Below are 15,454 nucleotides of genomic sequence, written 5' to 3'. Positions count from 1 at the left end.
CACACAAACTCTAGCAAAAAAACAAGAAAATATGAGAATACAAGAAAATAAAACAAGAAACCTAAAACGGAAACCACGTTGAGGAGGAAGGTTGCCAAGGGAAAATGGCCAGAACGCGAAGAACCTGAACGAATCCAAAGAGAATAGGCAAAGGGGCGAGCAACGACGTGGGTTTGGCAAGGACAGAAGATCGGGCAAAGAACAGCCGATCCAAAAGCCTAGAGCAAAAAAAGGAGACCAAAGGAAGGGAAAAAGGCGGAGAGAAAGGGAAATGAAAAATTGCCAAAAGAGATAGGGGCATCAGGTAAATAGGCTAATTCACTAAGAGAAAGAGGGCGATGAAATGGGAGGGGAGGGGGGAGGCAAAAGAGGGAGAGGGGAGGAGGGCCGGAGGGGAGAACAAAGGTTCTCCCCCTCCGACGGCGCTCTCTGCTAGAGATGAAACACTAGCAGAGAGGGGAGGGAGAAAGGCCGTCTTTTCTTTCTTCCAATTCTCCAATGCCTAGCTACTTCATTTTAGGCGTTCTCTTCCTTTCTCCCTTTGTTTACTTGTTACGGGTATCTTAAAAAACACATATAAATTTTGAAGGGGTAATTTCACTTATCCCTATAAAGTTACGTACTTTTTGCAAACACCCCCCCAATATTTAAAGTTTCTCACTTTAATATATCGAACTTTGATTTCCTTCCACTTTCCCCCTTCTGTTAGGATTTTCTATTAAATCCTAACATAAATGTGTAAAATTACTAAAATACCCTTACTGAAATTACTCATTTCACCATTTAATTTAACTGCAATATGTAACAGAAGGGGAAAAATGGAAGGAAATCAAAGTTCGATACACCAAAGTGAGAGACTTTGAACATTGGAGGGGTATTTGCAAAAGGCGCGTAACTTCATGGGGATAAGTGAAATTACCCCAATTTTTAAATATATAAATTAGGGATAACTTCACTTTACACCCCTGAATTATCACGCGATTTGACAAGCTCCTCCAAACTTTAAAACCTCTCAATTTGAACCCCTAAACTCTCAATTGTAGTCAATTTGAACCATTCCGTCAAATTTAGCCGTTAACTTCTAACGGAAATACCTAAAAAGACCAAAATATCTCGGATTTTCGTTTTTATTTATTTATTTTTAATTTAGAATTAAGGGTAAATTTAAAATTTTATTAAAAAAAAAAAAAAAAAATCAGGAGTATAAACGTCATTGTCTCACTTTTAACGTTTAAAATCTGACGAAGAGGTTCAAATTGACTGCAATTGAAAGTTCAGGGGTTCAAATTGAGAGGTTTTGAAGTTTGAGGGAACTTGTCAAATTGTGTAGTAATTCAGAGGTTTAAAGTGAAGTTATCCTTATAAAATTCTCATAAATGAGGTAGGAGGAATTTCGTTAACCTAATTCTTTAAAGTTTTATAGGCTTGGTTGGAAAAAATTACTCAAATTCAATTTTGAAGAAAATTTCTATCTGTTTAAAATGCATAGTAGAATAGTGATATGAGAGTGCATGTTGTTAGTGGTACTACAGTTTTTATTATAAATTTCTTTGTAAACCGGTGTGACAGCTGTCCATGATTGATAAAGTGATTTAGCAAAAAAATTGGCTTATCAATTTAATTACTTAATTTCGTTTTTTAAATATACACTATTATGAACTATAAAATTATAATAAAAGCTGCAATATCTTAAACATTTTTCTTATTTATATGCAAAGAAGTGGAAAGAGTAATGTTAAATGTTATTTCCACGCTTTTTTTTAAAATGTATTTTTAAAATTGATATGACTTTAAAATCACTATTAAATTTTTGATTTAATGATAATTTAAAAAATCACATTAATTTTTTTATTTTTAAAATACAATACAAACATTAGAAGAAAATTTAGAATTAGTCAATGTGAAAACCCAAACTCAAACGTAAGAATGAAGCAAGTGTACACAATTAAACCATTTCTTTTTCAAATTCTTAGTTTACTGCATATATAGTATTATCCGAGCAAGTATAATACATAATAAAGTTTCTTTGTATATATTATTAAAATTGTATTATATGTCTTTATTTGCCAATATTGTCATAGTAGTCAGATAAGATGGATGGAATGGGATGGGGGTAGGTTTAGGTTTGAAATCTCACTATCATCAACTAAAGAAATAATTAATATTAAAAATATTTCAAAAAATAAAATTGCCACGGGGTTTGGGTGCATTGATTTTGATCCACTCCGCTGTCATCCAATCTCTCGCCCGACAAGTTCAACAAAAGAGTAGAAAAATATTCGGGAATGAAGGGCCGCGTACTCTGACCCAGTTTTGGAAAAGTCTCGCGAAAACTCTCGCGTCCGCTTAATAGAATTTTTATTGTCTCCGACCCGTGACGGAATTATCCATTTCTTGACATTCTTGTTAATTAGAGCTTATTTATGTTGCGTTTAAAAATATATTTTTTGTCTGTAAAAATAAGTTTGAAAGAATTTTTCTTTTTTTTTTAAAAAAAACATCTATTTTTTTTTCTTTCTAAAATACGGTTTTGGGTTTCCTTAGAGCAAAAACACAAAAATTAAAATTACTTTTTAAATTTTGAGAAAATTACACTTTACCCTCTAAAGTTTGGGCCGATTTTCAATTCGATCTCAAAATTTTCAATTTTTGAAATGCATCCCCCAAACTTTGAAATTTTTTCAATTTGACAAATTTTATTCTAAAATTCTCATATTGCCCATAATTTTTTTTTAAAAAAAAAAAAAAAAATTGAGGGTGCAAAAATGGCCAAATGGCCAAAGGGGGGTGGTCAAATTTTTTTTAAATTTTTATAAAAAATAAAAAAATTAGGGGCAATATGGAAATATTTGGATAAAATTGGTCGAATTACAAAAATTTAAAAGTTTGGAGGATGTATTGCAAAAATTGAAACACTAGAGGTCGAATTGAAAATCGCCTCAAACTTTGAGAGGTAAAGTGTACTTTTTCCTTAAATTTTTTACCAAAATGACTTATTTTGTTTTGCAAAGTACTAAAAATATTTTTTTAATTACTTAACGCAATTTTAAATAGGCTTTTAGACACCGAGAGTGATGATGATGCTCATCTCATGCAATAATGGAAGTGAATTGGCACAACTCATTTTACTGTTCAAAATGAATTTTATTCTTTTTTTTTTTTGCCTTTACAAATGCAGATTCAATGACTAATTTTCATGATCATATCATCAAGTTATATAACAATTTATTGAATAATATTACTTTATAATTTATATGTTTATGACATTATAAATAAAATATTAAAAGTAAAAAAGAATCTTATAATTTTCAATAAAGAGGATATTTTTTTCAATATCTTTTAACCAATAATTGAAGGTAGCACCAAGACTAAAGCAACCATAAAAAAAGTAGATGGTGGGCTTTGATTAAATGAATGTGGCTGTTAATTGGTCGGTCGTATTAATAAGCGGTATCAGTACACGTGAAGAAGAAAACTAGTGTAGAATTTTCCAGAGTTGTCATCATTTGACTGTTCAAGTGGTTAGGTGGTTACCATTGCCATTAGCATAAAGATGGCAAAGCCAGGTCTCCTGCTTTTTTAATTTAGGAGTGGTAAAATGGGTTGGCGGGTCAACTCGAATACGACCCAATTGACCCGTCACTTAATTAGCCTCAATCCCGGATACTGCTCGTTTAAATAAATGGTTGAAAATCGAAAATACGGACACAACAAATAACCGAGTAATCTGATACGACCCGTTTAACTTACAAGAAGCAGCGACCCATTTGACCCGACATGACCGACACGTTTGAAGGAAAAGTGATGTAATAATAATACCATTGACATTCCATAGAATTCACAAATTAAAATGTGATAAAAACATAATAGGTTTAATTGTTACCAAATTGGCATTCAATAAAAACATTCACAAATATAAGCAATTTTCAACTCCATCATAGCAAATAACAAATTTCAAACTATAAAATTTACATAGAAAATTATTTGGAAATTGCTTCTAATGGGCTTAATTGTCCATTCAAATAACAACTCCATTTCTTGGAATTAAACCCATAACACCAAATCACTTACCAAGTAAGGTAAGATCATAATACGAAGAGGGAGAAAGGCAGTAACTTACGTTAGGCTTTAAGTTGGGTTTTTTTTTTTTAAAAAAAAAAAATTATTATTATTTTTTTTAACGGGTTAGGCAGGTCACCACGCGGGGTGAAGCGAGTTGACCCGCCAAAAACGAAAATAAACAGGTTGGTCCGATTATGACCCAAACCCATTTAGATCAAACTCAAATCTTGTAACTTCGTATCAGGTACGCGGGTTGTGTCAAAATTGTCCGCCCTACTTTTTATCCACATTTCACTTTCCTTTTTTTTTTTTTCTTTTTTTTTAAGCTGAAAAATGTTGTATATTCAAACTCTCCTTCAATACTAAATTTACCCATATAACAAATAACGAATTAAAATTTTTATAATTAAAAATTAAGGTTTTTGTCTTGTGACAAGAAAAGGAAATTGTCTAATTTTTTGTGAACAACTTAAATACATCTCTACTCACAAAATAATAATAATAAAACACATCTCTTGTTCACACTACATATCTTGCTGTCATAATAACATATTTGTTCATAATTTTGCAAATTATATACAAAATCAAAAGGGCACTATTTCCATCTAAACCCAAACTTGTCACTTTAACATCGATTGATATAAGGATTGGTACGGTTGAGACGGTCAATGATCAATAATTGGTTGGGCTTCATTTATTCGTGGTACTGTTACTTTATCGTGGACGCTGATAGTGTTTTTGGCTATGACTTTATGATAATTCTAATGTCTCGATGTATCCCTGGCTATCGTTTTAGACTTGGAATGTATTATATATTATTGATGGCATAATTGATTTGCTTAGTTTGTGATCCTACTATTATTATACTAATGTTCTTAAGTTATGTAACGACGTTTTAAGGATACTATGGTTTAGTAGCTTCTCTGGTTATTGTTTGTTTGGATTTAGTTTTGTCTATTGTGGTTGTGAAACAAAAATAAAAGATTTACCTTTCTGCTGCTTTAGTTTTCGGATGGGAGAGGAGTTTGTGGTAACTCTTCGAATCATTTACATGATAAATGAGTATTGGGATGCTACTAATGGCATTTCAAAGCTATTTACTCGTTAAATATTTTGGGGGCGTCACAATTAATATATAAGGGATGTGATTGGAAAATTTCATTTTGTATAATGTTTTATTTCTATTTATAGTATTATTATTCTATTAGCTTGGCCCCCCTAAATGTAAAATATGAAATAGGATTCTTTTCATTTCAAGTTAAATGAAAATGAGTTATTTTATGTTAATATTTTATTTTGTTAGATCTAATAGTGTACATAGTGTCATGTCATTTAAAAAATTTAAACAACGTGACAATATATTCACTATATGACAACATATACACCATTAGATTTGTAATATAATATTAACTATGAAATGGTGTGAAAATGGAGAATCTTAATTCATAAAATCGTGGGTTTACACATGCATCTAGCAAAAAGTATATATATACTTCTATAGTGCTACATATAATATTTTTATCTCATAATGCTAATGTGATAGTCTCAACCAATCATTGAATTTTTATTTTTATTTCAATCAAAGAATGATCCAAGGGTCGATAGGGATTATCACGTCAGTATTATAGGATATGGTCGACAGGGATTGACTTAGAGATTTTCGCACTTGTCTAATTGATACAAGATGGTTAAGTGTGGTGATTTTTCTTAAACAAAATGATGCAGTTTATACAAACAAGAATTGGCATAATTGGCTAGTTTCATTTTTAATGCGTCACCAGAGCCAAATCCCATGCATATTTCCCATTTTTTGCTTCCAAAATGACATGCTTGTTTGATAAGTGACATCACAAAAACTCTTTTGCTTAATTTAGACACTAAAATAATGTAATTATAATAACAATTACATCTTAATCACTTCTTAATTAATTAAAACTCCTTAAACATTACATTCCCTATAAAGCAACTCACAACTCTCCAAATTTTCTTCATTCCATTTCCCTCTCAATTTCACAAATACACACACACAAACCATATGGCTACCAAAAATGTGTTTATCTCACTGGTGCTGATCCCATGCCTCTTGGCAAATGCAACTGCAACGAGGGACCTTGTCGTCAAGTCGGAATCTAATGCCCCGGCGACGGCGGAAACTAGCGGCAATGGAGGTCTATTCAATTGCTTTGTTGCACTGATGGGGTTTCAATTCTGCTCAAATGATATTTTTCTTATTCCATTGAGAGGCCATGCAAATCTCAACCCCATCTGCTGTCATGCCATCACCACCATCGCAAATAAGTGCTGGCCTTTCATGCTTGCTTCCCTTGGTTTTGATGCCAAGCAGGGAAGAACGTGCTGCAAAGTTGCTGTGAAGCAGTAGTGAGTAGGGCTTCGGTTGCTGATTCACTGCCAAAACATCTACCGCTCCAACTATTTTCAGACAATGAAGTTGAAGAGACCGTCTATATATAAAGAAAGTAATGCTGCTCTTCACACTTATTTTATATTGACTGACGTAGCATGTTTTTAAGTATTTTTTTAAAAATACATCACGCCAATTGATATGAAATATGTGTAATAAATGAGTATGAAGAGTAATATTACTCGTCCATAGATGCCTAATTCAAATAAAGCACTTCTGTTGGGAAGCTTTTGGTCTTCTTTTTCGTGTCCGGTCCTCGATGTTTCTAGTCCGTTGGGTAATAAAGATCTTTGGAAATAAAGTGTGTAATTTTGTGTAGTGAAAAGTGTAATAAAATCATTTCAATTTCATTTGAATTTGATAAGAGTCATTTCATGATCAAAATTTTATTTTATTATATCAAATAATGTATATGATATCATGTCCGTTGAAATGACTCGGGGTGAAGAATTGTTATTTTGCTTTCGCAAATGCCATAAACCTCTTCATTGTTGTTGTTGTTTTTTTTTTTTTTTTTAAGAAAATTATAATAATAATACTGCAATTGTAGTGCCGACCAATAATAGTGGATAATTAATGGATTTTGTTAGAGAAATCTTGTAAATCTATTAAGCCAGTTTAATTTAAGAAACTCCGGGAAGACAATATTCATGTCAAAGTGTCTTTTAGATACCTTTCAAAGTGTCTTGATGTACTTTCTATAATAAATAATTATAAAATTCCTAGCAATAAAATATAAATTACGCAACCATGCTTTGGGCATTCAAAATTGCACAAGGAAATTTCTACGAAATAGAACATTAATGCAAATCCTAAGGAAACGTCTCTACCTTATTGCATGGGACTGATTCTTAGAATCGTGCATTAAAATAAATCCATGTCTTGCACTAGAATTTCAATGTAAGAGTTATATAAATTTCAGTCGCAGGCAATACCAACAAGGTTGCTGTGGTGTAGTGGTTATCACGTCAGTCTTACACACTGAAGGTCCCCAGTTCGATCCTGGGCAGTAACAATTTTTCTTTTTCCCTACCCTTCTGACCAAAAAGTAAACATTGAAGGAGTTGATGAACTACAAAACTGTTTTTTGTTTGTTTTTTTTTTAAGGAGGAGGCAAACAACCAATTGTTTATTCTTTGGTGAGAGTATTACTCCTCTTCTCTATGAAGACTTCAAATGGATATAAAAGCAGTAATATTCTATTCTCACATGTCCAATTTGCCTACAAAAACAGAAGGAAATTCAAAATTTACTTCTTGGGGTCATGGGGCTAAAGCACACTCAAAACTATTTATGGTTGTCCAAGACTATATGAATTTGCTTTACCGGTCGGTCCGCAAAGACTTCTAGATCTCGTGTAGATTCAAATGCAATGTCCACTAAGCGTCCACGAGCACCTCTCTCGTTGGACATTGTAGTGATGCTCCTTTACAGTAGCTCCAGTTCAATCATTATTAATTTTATCCTTCCTACAGTGACTACTAAGTTTTCTTGCAATCACAACATTCATCTTCCAATAGTCCCTCCATTAACATTAGACTATCTAAAAAACGGTTTTTTTGGATTGTGTGCCAATAAATTATTAGGTTGAACCATTTATTTGGTTCATCTCTAGATGTTATTAAGTTTTCTTTCGGACCGTGATGTTTGTACAGGTAACGGAGGTCAATGTTGGAGTGCCCTACCCCCCTTATTTTATATTGTCTTTTTTTTTTTTTTTCTTTTATTCTTTTTTTGAAGTGAATATTGTCTTTTCTGTCCTTTTATTAATGCAATCTTACTTTTTTTTTAAAAGAAATAAATAAACTGATGCGCCTCAAAGTGTAGCGGGCTATTTGTAGTCACTATAGGCTTAGCCGCTTAACATGGAATTTTCGGATGGCCCCTTTTCAGGAGGAGTTTGGGCTTCATCCAAAGCCCAGTACTCATAAATCTTGATTGTTTTATGTGGACCTGCCCCGTAATAATTGTTTTTTTTTTTTTTTTTTGAAAGAAGCATAATAATTGTTTTATGTGCACCCATTTAATCAATAAAGTTGTATTTGCTCCACACAAAAAAAAAATCAATCAAGTATTTTTATGTCACACGTCACACCAAAGATTGGAACTTAATCTTATTTAATTCATTCCAAATTTCCAATGGACTTTGTTTCCCACCTTTTTTTTTTTTTTTTTTTTAATTTTTTAAAAAATCTTCCTTTCATCTTGGTGTTTAGGGGTGTTAAGTGAGTGAAGCCCGGGCGAGCGAGCTCAGGCCCGGCTCATATAAGTTCGGTTCGTGTTCTTGCTCGTGCTCAACTCCATTATTAAATTAGGTGTTTCATAAACACAAATACTGACTCGAGTATTAAACGAAGCAAGTTCAGCTCGACTCGTGAGCAGCTCGTATAAGGCTTAACTCAGCTCGATTTATTTTGAGCTCGAGCTCAATTTTTTTGCTCGTCCTTGAGCTTGGCTCAAACTTGAGTAAAATTTAAATAAGCTCATCACAAATAAAGAAAACTCACTCAAGTTTGATTTGTTTACACCCTTCCTGGTGTTGCAACATTTATATAACTATCAGAACCACGCATTAAAGTAGCTTTCATGGAATACAAGTTGTGCTCAACCACATCACAGCTCAACCACACCTTTTTTGTGATGGGCCTTAAGCCACTATTATCTTGGCCCCTTTTTATTTCTTTCTTTTCTCCTCCTCTAAATAAAAAATAATAAAAAAACCTCATTTAAATTAGGAGGAATAATTAATTTAAAAAAGAAATAGAGAAAACTCCACAACCCCATAGCTCGAGTGGCTAAAGCCTAAAGGCGGATAAGTGGGTCGGTTTCAATCTGGAAGAATCCAAAAGGGCGTTTTCAAGCTTCCAATCATTAGTTATATAGCATGCAAGTAGCTGAATAGGATCCTCCATGGGAATATTTTATGATTTAAATTTTATTTTATTATTTTTAATGGTCTATATCACACTATTTATAAATTTTATAGAAGGTGAGAATGTATTCTCGGAACAACGAATTAGGATTTTCTCGAGTTCAAATCAACTAAAAAATATTTAGTTAGTTATATTTAAAGAGAAGAACGCCTACTATTAGGTTCATCCTGATAACACTCATTTTGCAACCTCCAATTACTATGTGACACATCATCAATTTAAGAAAAATACAAAAAATAAAAGTGAGAACAATCACACCAAATCAAATCAAATCAAATCAAAAAATAAAAATAAAAATAAAACCTGTAGCCGGTAAGACCCAGCTACCCACAGCCACAGGTCTAGCCGGCGGTGAACGCCTCAAATCCCGCCGGCTGTGACCCGCCTCAAAACCCGTTTTTAATATCTCAAAACCCGTTTCTAATGCTCCAAAATCAATTTCTAATGCCTCAAAGCCCACTTCTAATGCTCCAAAACTCGTTTCTTATGCCTTAAAACTCATTTCTAACGCCTCAAAACTCGTTTTTGGATTCAAAACTAAAACCTAGAGGTAAAAGGTTAACTCTTTAGGAATTTTATCATCCTAAAATCTAGTTTATTTTGGTCCAACTTATTTTTGTGCATTTTTTATGTTTTTGCTTATGTGTCGGTTATTGATTGGGGGCTGTAAAAGAGGTGTTATCGAGATGGTTCTGACAAAAGGTTTTCTCTTTAAAGAGTATTTTTATCCCTTTAAAAAGTGAAATGACAAAAACACTTATCCAATATAACTAACTCTACGCTCTCCATTTCAAATAAACTAGAATAATACCATTAAATTTGTATAATTTAAATTAGACCACAAATTAATCCCTCAAGATTTTATTTAGATTTTACTCAAAATAAAGAGAAAAGAATACTTATCCGCAAATAGCACTGAAGTTCACATTCACCTCAGCTCACTTTTTGGCAAGCACAACTGTACAAATGGTGGCTCCATTTGTTATTATTTTTTTTAAAAAAAAATGATGTGACATATCTATATAATTTTGTGGGCATTTTATATTTATTAAGATTTTTATTTCGAATAATAATAATAATAATAAGTAATTATGGACGATCGGTGGAGCTAAAGCCATGGCAGTGGCATCACTAGCATGTACCACATCGCCATAGAATCTAAATAAATAATGGGCTCACGACGGGAAAGCAAATTGTGAAAGTTCTTCCTAAGAAAATTCATAGAGAATTTCTTCAAAAAAAAAAAAATCATAGAGAATGACGGTTGTCGGGTTGTGTATGACGGTCGAATGAAAACCGGACATGTCACCAAACCATTTTTCTAGCACCAAATTGATGAAGCACGCGTGATAATAATATTCAGCAGGTCGGTGTTGGGGAGCAGGAGTCAATGGGTCAATCATGTGCTTAGGATAAAACAAATTATCTTTCCGTGTGTCTTTAAGTTTTTAACTTTTCCACAACTCATCCTGTTCTTTTGGCCATTTGGGTGGAGTGGTTTATTGTAGATCCTTATAATCCAATTTTGTGATATTTTTTTAATCATATAAAGTGCAACAATGCAATGCTTTTGGAGTTACTATGGGGCACCCCCACTAGGGAGAATGGTAAATGAAATATTAGCCAAACAATAGGAAATACAAAGGCAATTGTGAGAGTCTCTTAGCTATTCGAATATGGTTTGGGGAATTTGGACAAGTGAATTCAATCGGGAGCCTCTCATAATTGCGAGAGATTACATGTAATTTGAATAAATTGCATGAGATCCCGAGTCGGCAAGGTATTCATCACCACGAGTTTTAAAAATTCGGGTTTCAAGGGTTTTTTGTCGTTGAAAAGTAAAAGACCCCATATGAAATGATTTGTAGAAAAGTTGTGTGTCAAATATGTGATGTAAAAATGAGGGGGGAAAAGGTCAAGCAATTTTGGTGAGATAAATGGGACTGTAATCAAACCGTTGGCCCATAATTCACTTTTATTTGTTATAGAATTTTCAATGATATTGTTTGAATTGGTTTGCCTCTAAGATTAGGACGTCATTTAGATTTCTACCCGTAAGATTCGCTGGAGATTTTTTATTGCCAAAATTATGTAATGACTATGATGTTTTATATAAGATGTATATTTCTTACTAGTGTTCTCGTGTTTTATAAAAGTGAGTTTGTGTGATGTAGGACAGCTCGTTAGGCCCTAAGTGAGCGGCCCTCAGTCGAGACCTTCAGTACCGACAATAGGACACTAGAATCGTAACAAACGGGCATTAAGTAATTGCTTTATGATGTGCCGACATGGTTGGTTCTTGTAGATCATAAAATATATTATTAATATATTAGTGAATCAAATCTTTTGATGTCATCCAATAAGGAAATATTCAACTAATTGATTCGGAAGATTTCCAATTAGCTAATCACTTCCAATAATTTTCTTAATTTCCTTTAGAATATTCCCGTCTTTATATCGTAAGAGAAGTGTTACAGATTCTTTCCTCGTTCTTGTCATATCCTTCCACTTTTTAAAACAACCACTTTTCTTATTTTGTTTTATTTTCATTCTTAGAAGAGTTTAACTTAGTGTTTCATTATAAATTGGGTACAATTGTATTGGAATAATCAGTTTTGTCATCAATAATATTTCTCTATCAACTATTACGTATGCATTGATTGTATATGTATTAAGAACACAGTTTCTCTTTTATGTCTATCGATTTCGCTACGTCATTGTGGGGTTTTAAAAACTAAAGGCAAACAAAAAGATAAGCTACTTTATGCTGAATTATAAAGTAAAAGTAGTCATGTCAATGCGAGTATTATATCTACCCAAATTTGTCGGGGCATTACAGTCTGCATCACTTATCAACAGAGTCAACATTACCTAGTTGAAACTCTTGTAGATAAAAGAGGGTTATGTTTGGTGGTAATGGTGTGTTTGCATAATGATTCCCTCTTTCTCTTTTTTAGTTAGTTGAAGCCATCATAATATGTAGTGAAGTGGATGCAAAAGCTTCTTAGCCCTATTGCATAGGTTTCCTCATCTTTAGTAGTAATGGATTCCCTTCACGACCCACTCACCAAAAGTTTATGATTTGTGTCTTTGTGATGCTTTGATAATTAAAAATCTCAATCATGATCGCATGCAATACTGCAAAGCTTGTCTGGCAAGCAACTTGTATTGCCCTTTATATAAGGGATAATGTTCCCTTTAAATGGGGCAGAAAGAAATTTATTTCAATTCAGCCTTTTAAATTAAGGAAAAATTTTAAAAAATTCTCTTGAACTTTTACTCGTTTTGATATTATCCTTAAAGTTTAAAAACTCTCAACTAAGATTTTTTGTTAAATTTTTTCAAATTTTTCAAAATACCCCTATTTTTTTAAAAATAAAAATTTAAAAATATTGCAAAGATGTTTTTTCTTTTATAAAAAGAAAAAAATAAAAGCTTGAATATATTTTTTTTCCTAATTAACAAAATGGGTATTTTAGAAATTTTGACTAAATTTAACGAAAAATCATAACGGAATTAAGTAATTGAAAGTTCAATACCTTTAATTGAGGGTTTTTGAACTTCGAGTAAATACTTTTAAATTGCGTGAAAATTTAAAAAGTTTTATAAAGTTTCCTTTTAAATTAAACTGATATGTGTCTTTAAAGTATGTAAATACTATATAAAGTTGTGAGTAATGGCCCTTATGGAGTGACATTTTGTGCCCGTGACCGGGGGGGGGGGAGTGGCATTAGGATTTTAGATGTAGACAACATTTCGAGGAGCCCCAAGCCTCTAGCCAGTTTCGCCCCTCCACGTGACGTTAAGGTCAATAAAAAATTGATATTATAATACATCCAACCTAACCATGTCCATCAAAATCAAACTTGTGATTGGTGATGTGTGGGCCGGCCATTGAAGAATCTTGAAGCATGATCACATGCATTAAATGGTGGAAGACTTAACTAGCAACTTGTGTTATATTAAAATCATCACAAACAATTGTATAAAGCATGACGGATTTGACAAATGCGGTATGCTACACTAATGGTAGGCTATGGGCCATGGCCCATATGGGAGTGACATTTTTTGTCCATGAATGTGGTCTAACGTGCCGTGCCTGTGACACTAAGGCCTGGAAGTCAAGGTAGAGCCAAAAATGGAGTTAATATATATAATTTTTTATTCATACTTTTTGAGTTAAGTTTATTTTGATTATCGTTGAGATTGTGTTTAAAAAATAGAGTTTTGAAGTTAAAAAGAATTTTTTAGCAAAAGTTTCATTGCGTTTTTACAATTTTTAGATTTTGTAGATCCTTAAAAGTGCTTTCAATTTTTTCTACCAAACATATACTTTTTTTTTGTCAAATGGACCTTTGGAGCGTTAAATGCACTTTTAGGCCTCTCAAAGGTATACCCAAACAAACCATTAGAGTCTATTTGAGATTGCGTTTGAAAAATTGAGTTTTTAAGTTAAAAAGAGCTTTTGGGCAAAAATTTTATTTTTAAGCTTTTGCCAAAAGTTTCATTTTTCTTCAAACGAATTTTTTGAGTGTTAAAAGTACTTTTAGGCATCTCAAATGCAATCCTAAACAGACCCTTAGTCTTACGAGAATTGGGTTAATGGTGTGTAATAAACAGCTTCATGTGAAAGAAAATTTGTGGCTTAATTTGTTCGAGCAGGTATTCAGACAGCCCAAACAGATACACAAACTCCGGCTCCGAGCAAAATGGGATGCGGATTGGTGTGCAATTTGCAATTGAGAATAAATATTTTGAGTTTAAACTTTTAACTCTTAAAACTATCTAAAGGCCAAGGGATGTGTGAGAGAGGCCATGCCTCTTATATATATATATATATATATATATATATATATATATATATATATAGGAAGTTTTAGAATCTTATTCAGGTCAATGAGAGCAATTCAAGAAATGGAGGAAATTTCCTCCTTCCTAATAATACCATATTAAATATCTCATTCAAGTTAAGTATTTAATACATTGGACCCTACTTATTAAGAAATTTAATAATTTGTTTGTTAATGTATTTTTTATTTTTAGTTTGAAAAAATGTCCTTACTATATCCGAATAATTTATTAAACACATAACGGGATAATTGTTAAGTTCATAAATGAAACTTAGACCTTTAGATTCATAGAGAGAATCTAGACTTAAATAGAGATTACAATTGGTATTGATAAAGTTCTACCGAAATGGATATTAAGTTGCAATAAATACCTACTACTACATTGCTACATATTAGCTAAAAGACTCTTACTCTAACTTAAATAGATAATTATCACTACCACGAAATATCCAACATTTATTTCCACATTACTTTCGTAACTTCACTGGCACGTTAACGTTGTGAAATATAAGTGTAGTTTGTAGTATTAGTCACGGTAACGACGAACACAAAAACGAACACAAAACAAGTTTGGAGAGTAAATTAACAAATTGAGTTTTTTTTTTTTTAATTCAAATAAGGAAAAGGGGAAAAGAAACAAAGGAAAGTCTTTACCACTCCTGATATAAATAAAAGAAAGAGAAAGAGAGGATATGAAAATACTATCAAACACTAGGTTGAAGTCTTGAAGACGACCCATTTAACAACATAGTGTGCTTCAAAATTGGCGCATCTTAAAATCTTTATAGCTTTCTATGTTGGGATGAAAAACAGCTGGTCTTTGATGTCCGTCTTTAAATTGAATAATATTATATGTATAAGTTTTATCTTATTTTATCTCTGAAAGTGATGTGATTTTTGCAAAAAGAGAAATAAAATAATTTATTTTGAAGGAAAGTTGGGGAATTATGTCCCCGGGAGCCACATGTGCTATGATGGCATATGATAAGGCATCGAACATGCATGCCATCATTGACTACATTAGGTATGGAAATTGGTGCCTTTGCCTTTACAGCTGTACCACACCACTACTCCATCCCATTTTGTGACTTTTTTCTTTTGCCATTTTCTTTAAACAATTTCAAAACATGATAAGCTTCGGTGACTGTGAAGTGTCTAGCAATTTGGTTCAAAGGTTTAAGATGGAT

General features: G+C 32.6%; 1 protein-coding gene and 1 non-coding gene across 2 annotated transcripts; both read left to right on the top strand.

The window, feature by feature from the left end:
- Nucleotides 1-6,097: 6,097 nt before the first annotated feature.
- LOC132169856 (egg cell-secreted protein 1.4-like) lies at nucleotides 6,098-6,442 on the top strand. Its single transcript, XM_059580807.1, has one exon. It carries the CDS (start codon nucleotides 6,098-6,100, stop codon nucleotides 6,440-6,442), a length of 345 nt encoding a protein of 114 aa, XP_059436790.1.
- Nucleotides 6,443-7,426: 984 nt separating this feature from the next.
- On the top strand, nucleotides 7,427-7,499 carry TRNAV-UAC (transfer RNA valine (anticodon UAC)). The gene has a single exon. It is a non-coding gene; the product is annotated as a tRNA-Val (tRNA).
- Nucleotides 7,500-15,454: the final 7,955 nt, after the last annotated feature.

This window comes from Corylus avellana, chromosome ca2 (assembly GCF_901000735.1).
Source record: "Corylus avellana chromosome ca2, CavTom2PMs-1.0".
In the NCBI taxonomy this organism is placed as follows: Eukaryota; Viridiplantae; Streptophyta; class Magnoliopsida; order Fagales; family Betulaceae; genus Corylus; species Corylus avellana.
Note: the sequence above shows the minus strand (reverse complement) of the source record. Positions and strands in the feature narration are given on the sequence as shown.

Excerpts from the sequence above, each read along its gene's own strand:
- LOC132169856 (XM_059580807.1), top strand. The coding sequence starts at position 6,098 with ATGGCTACCAAAAATGTGTTTATCTCACTGGTGCTGATCCCATGCCTC.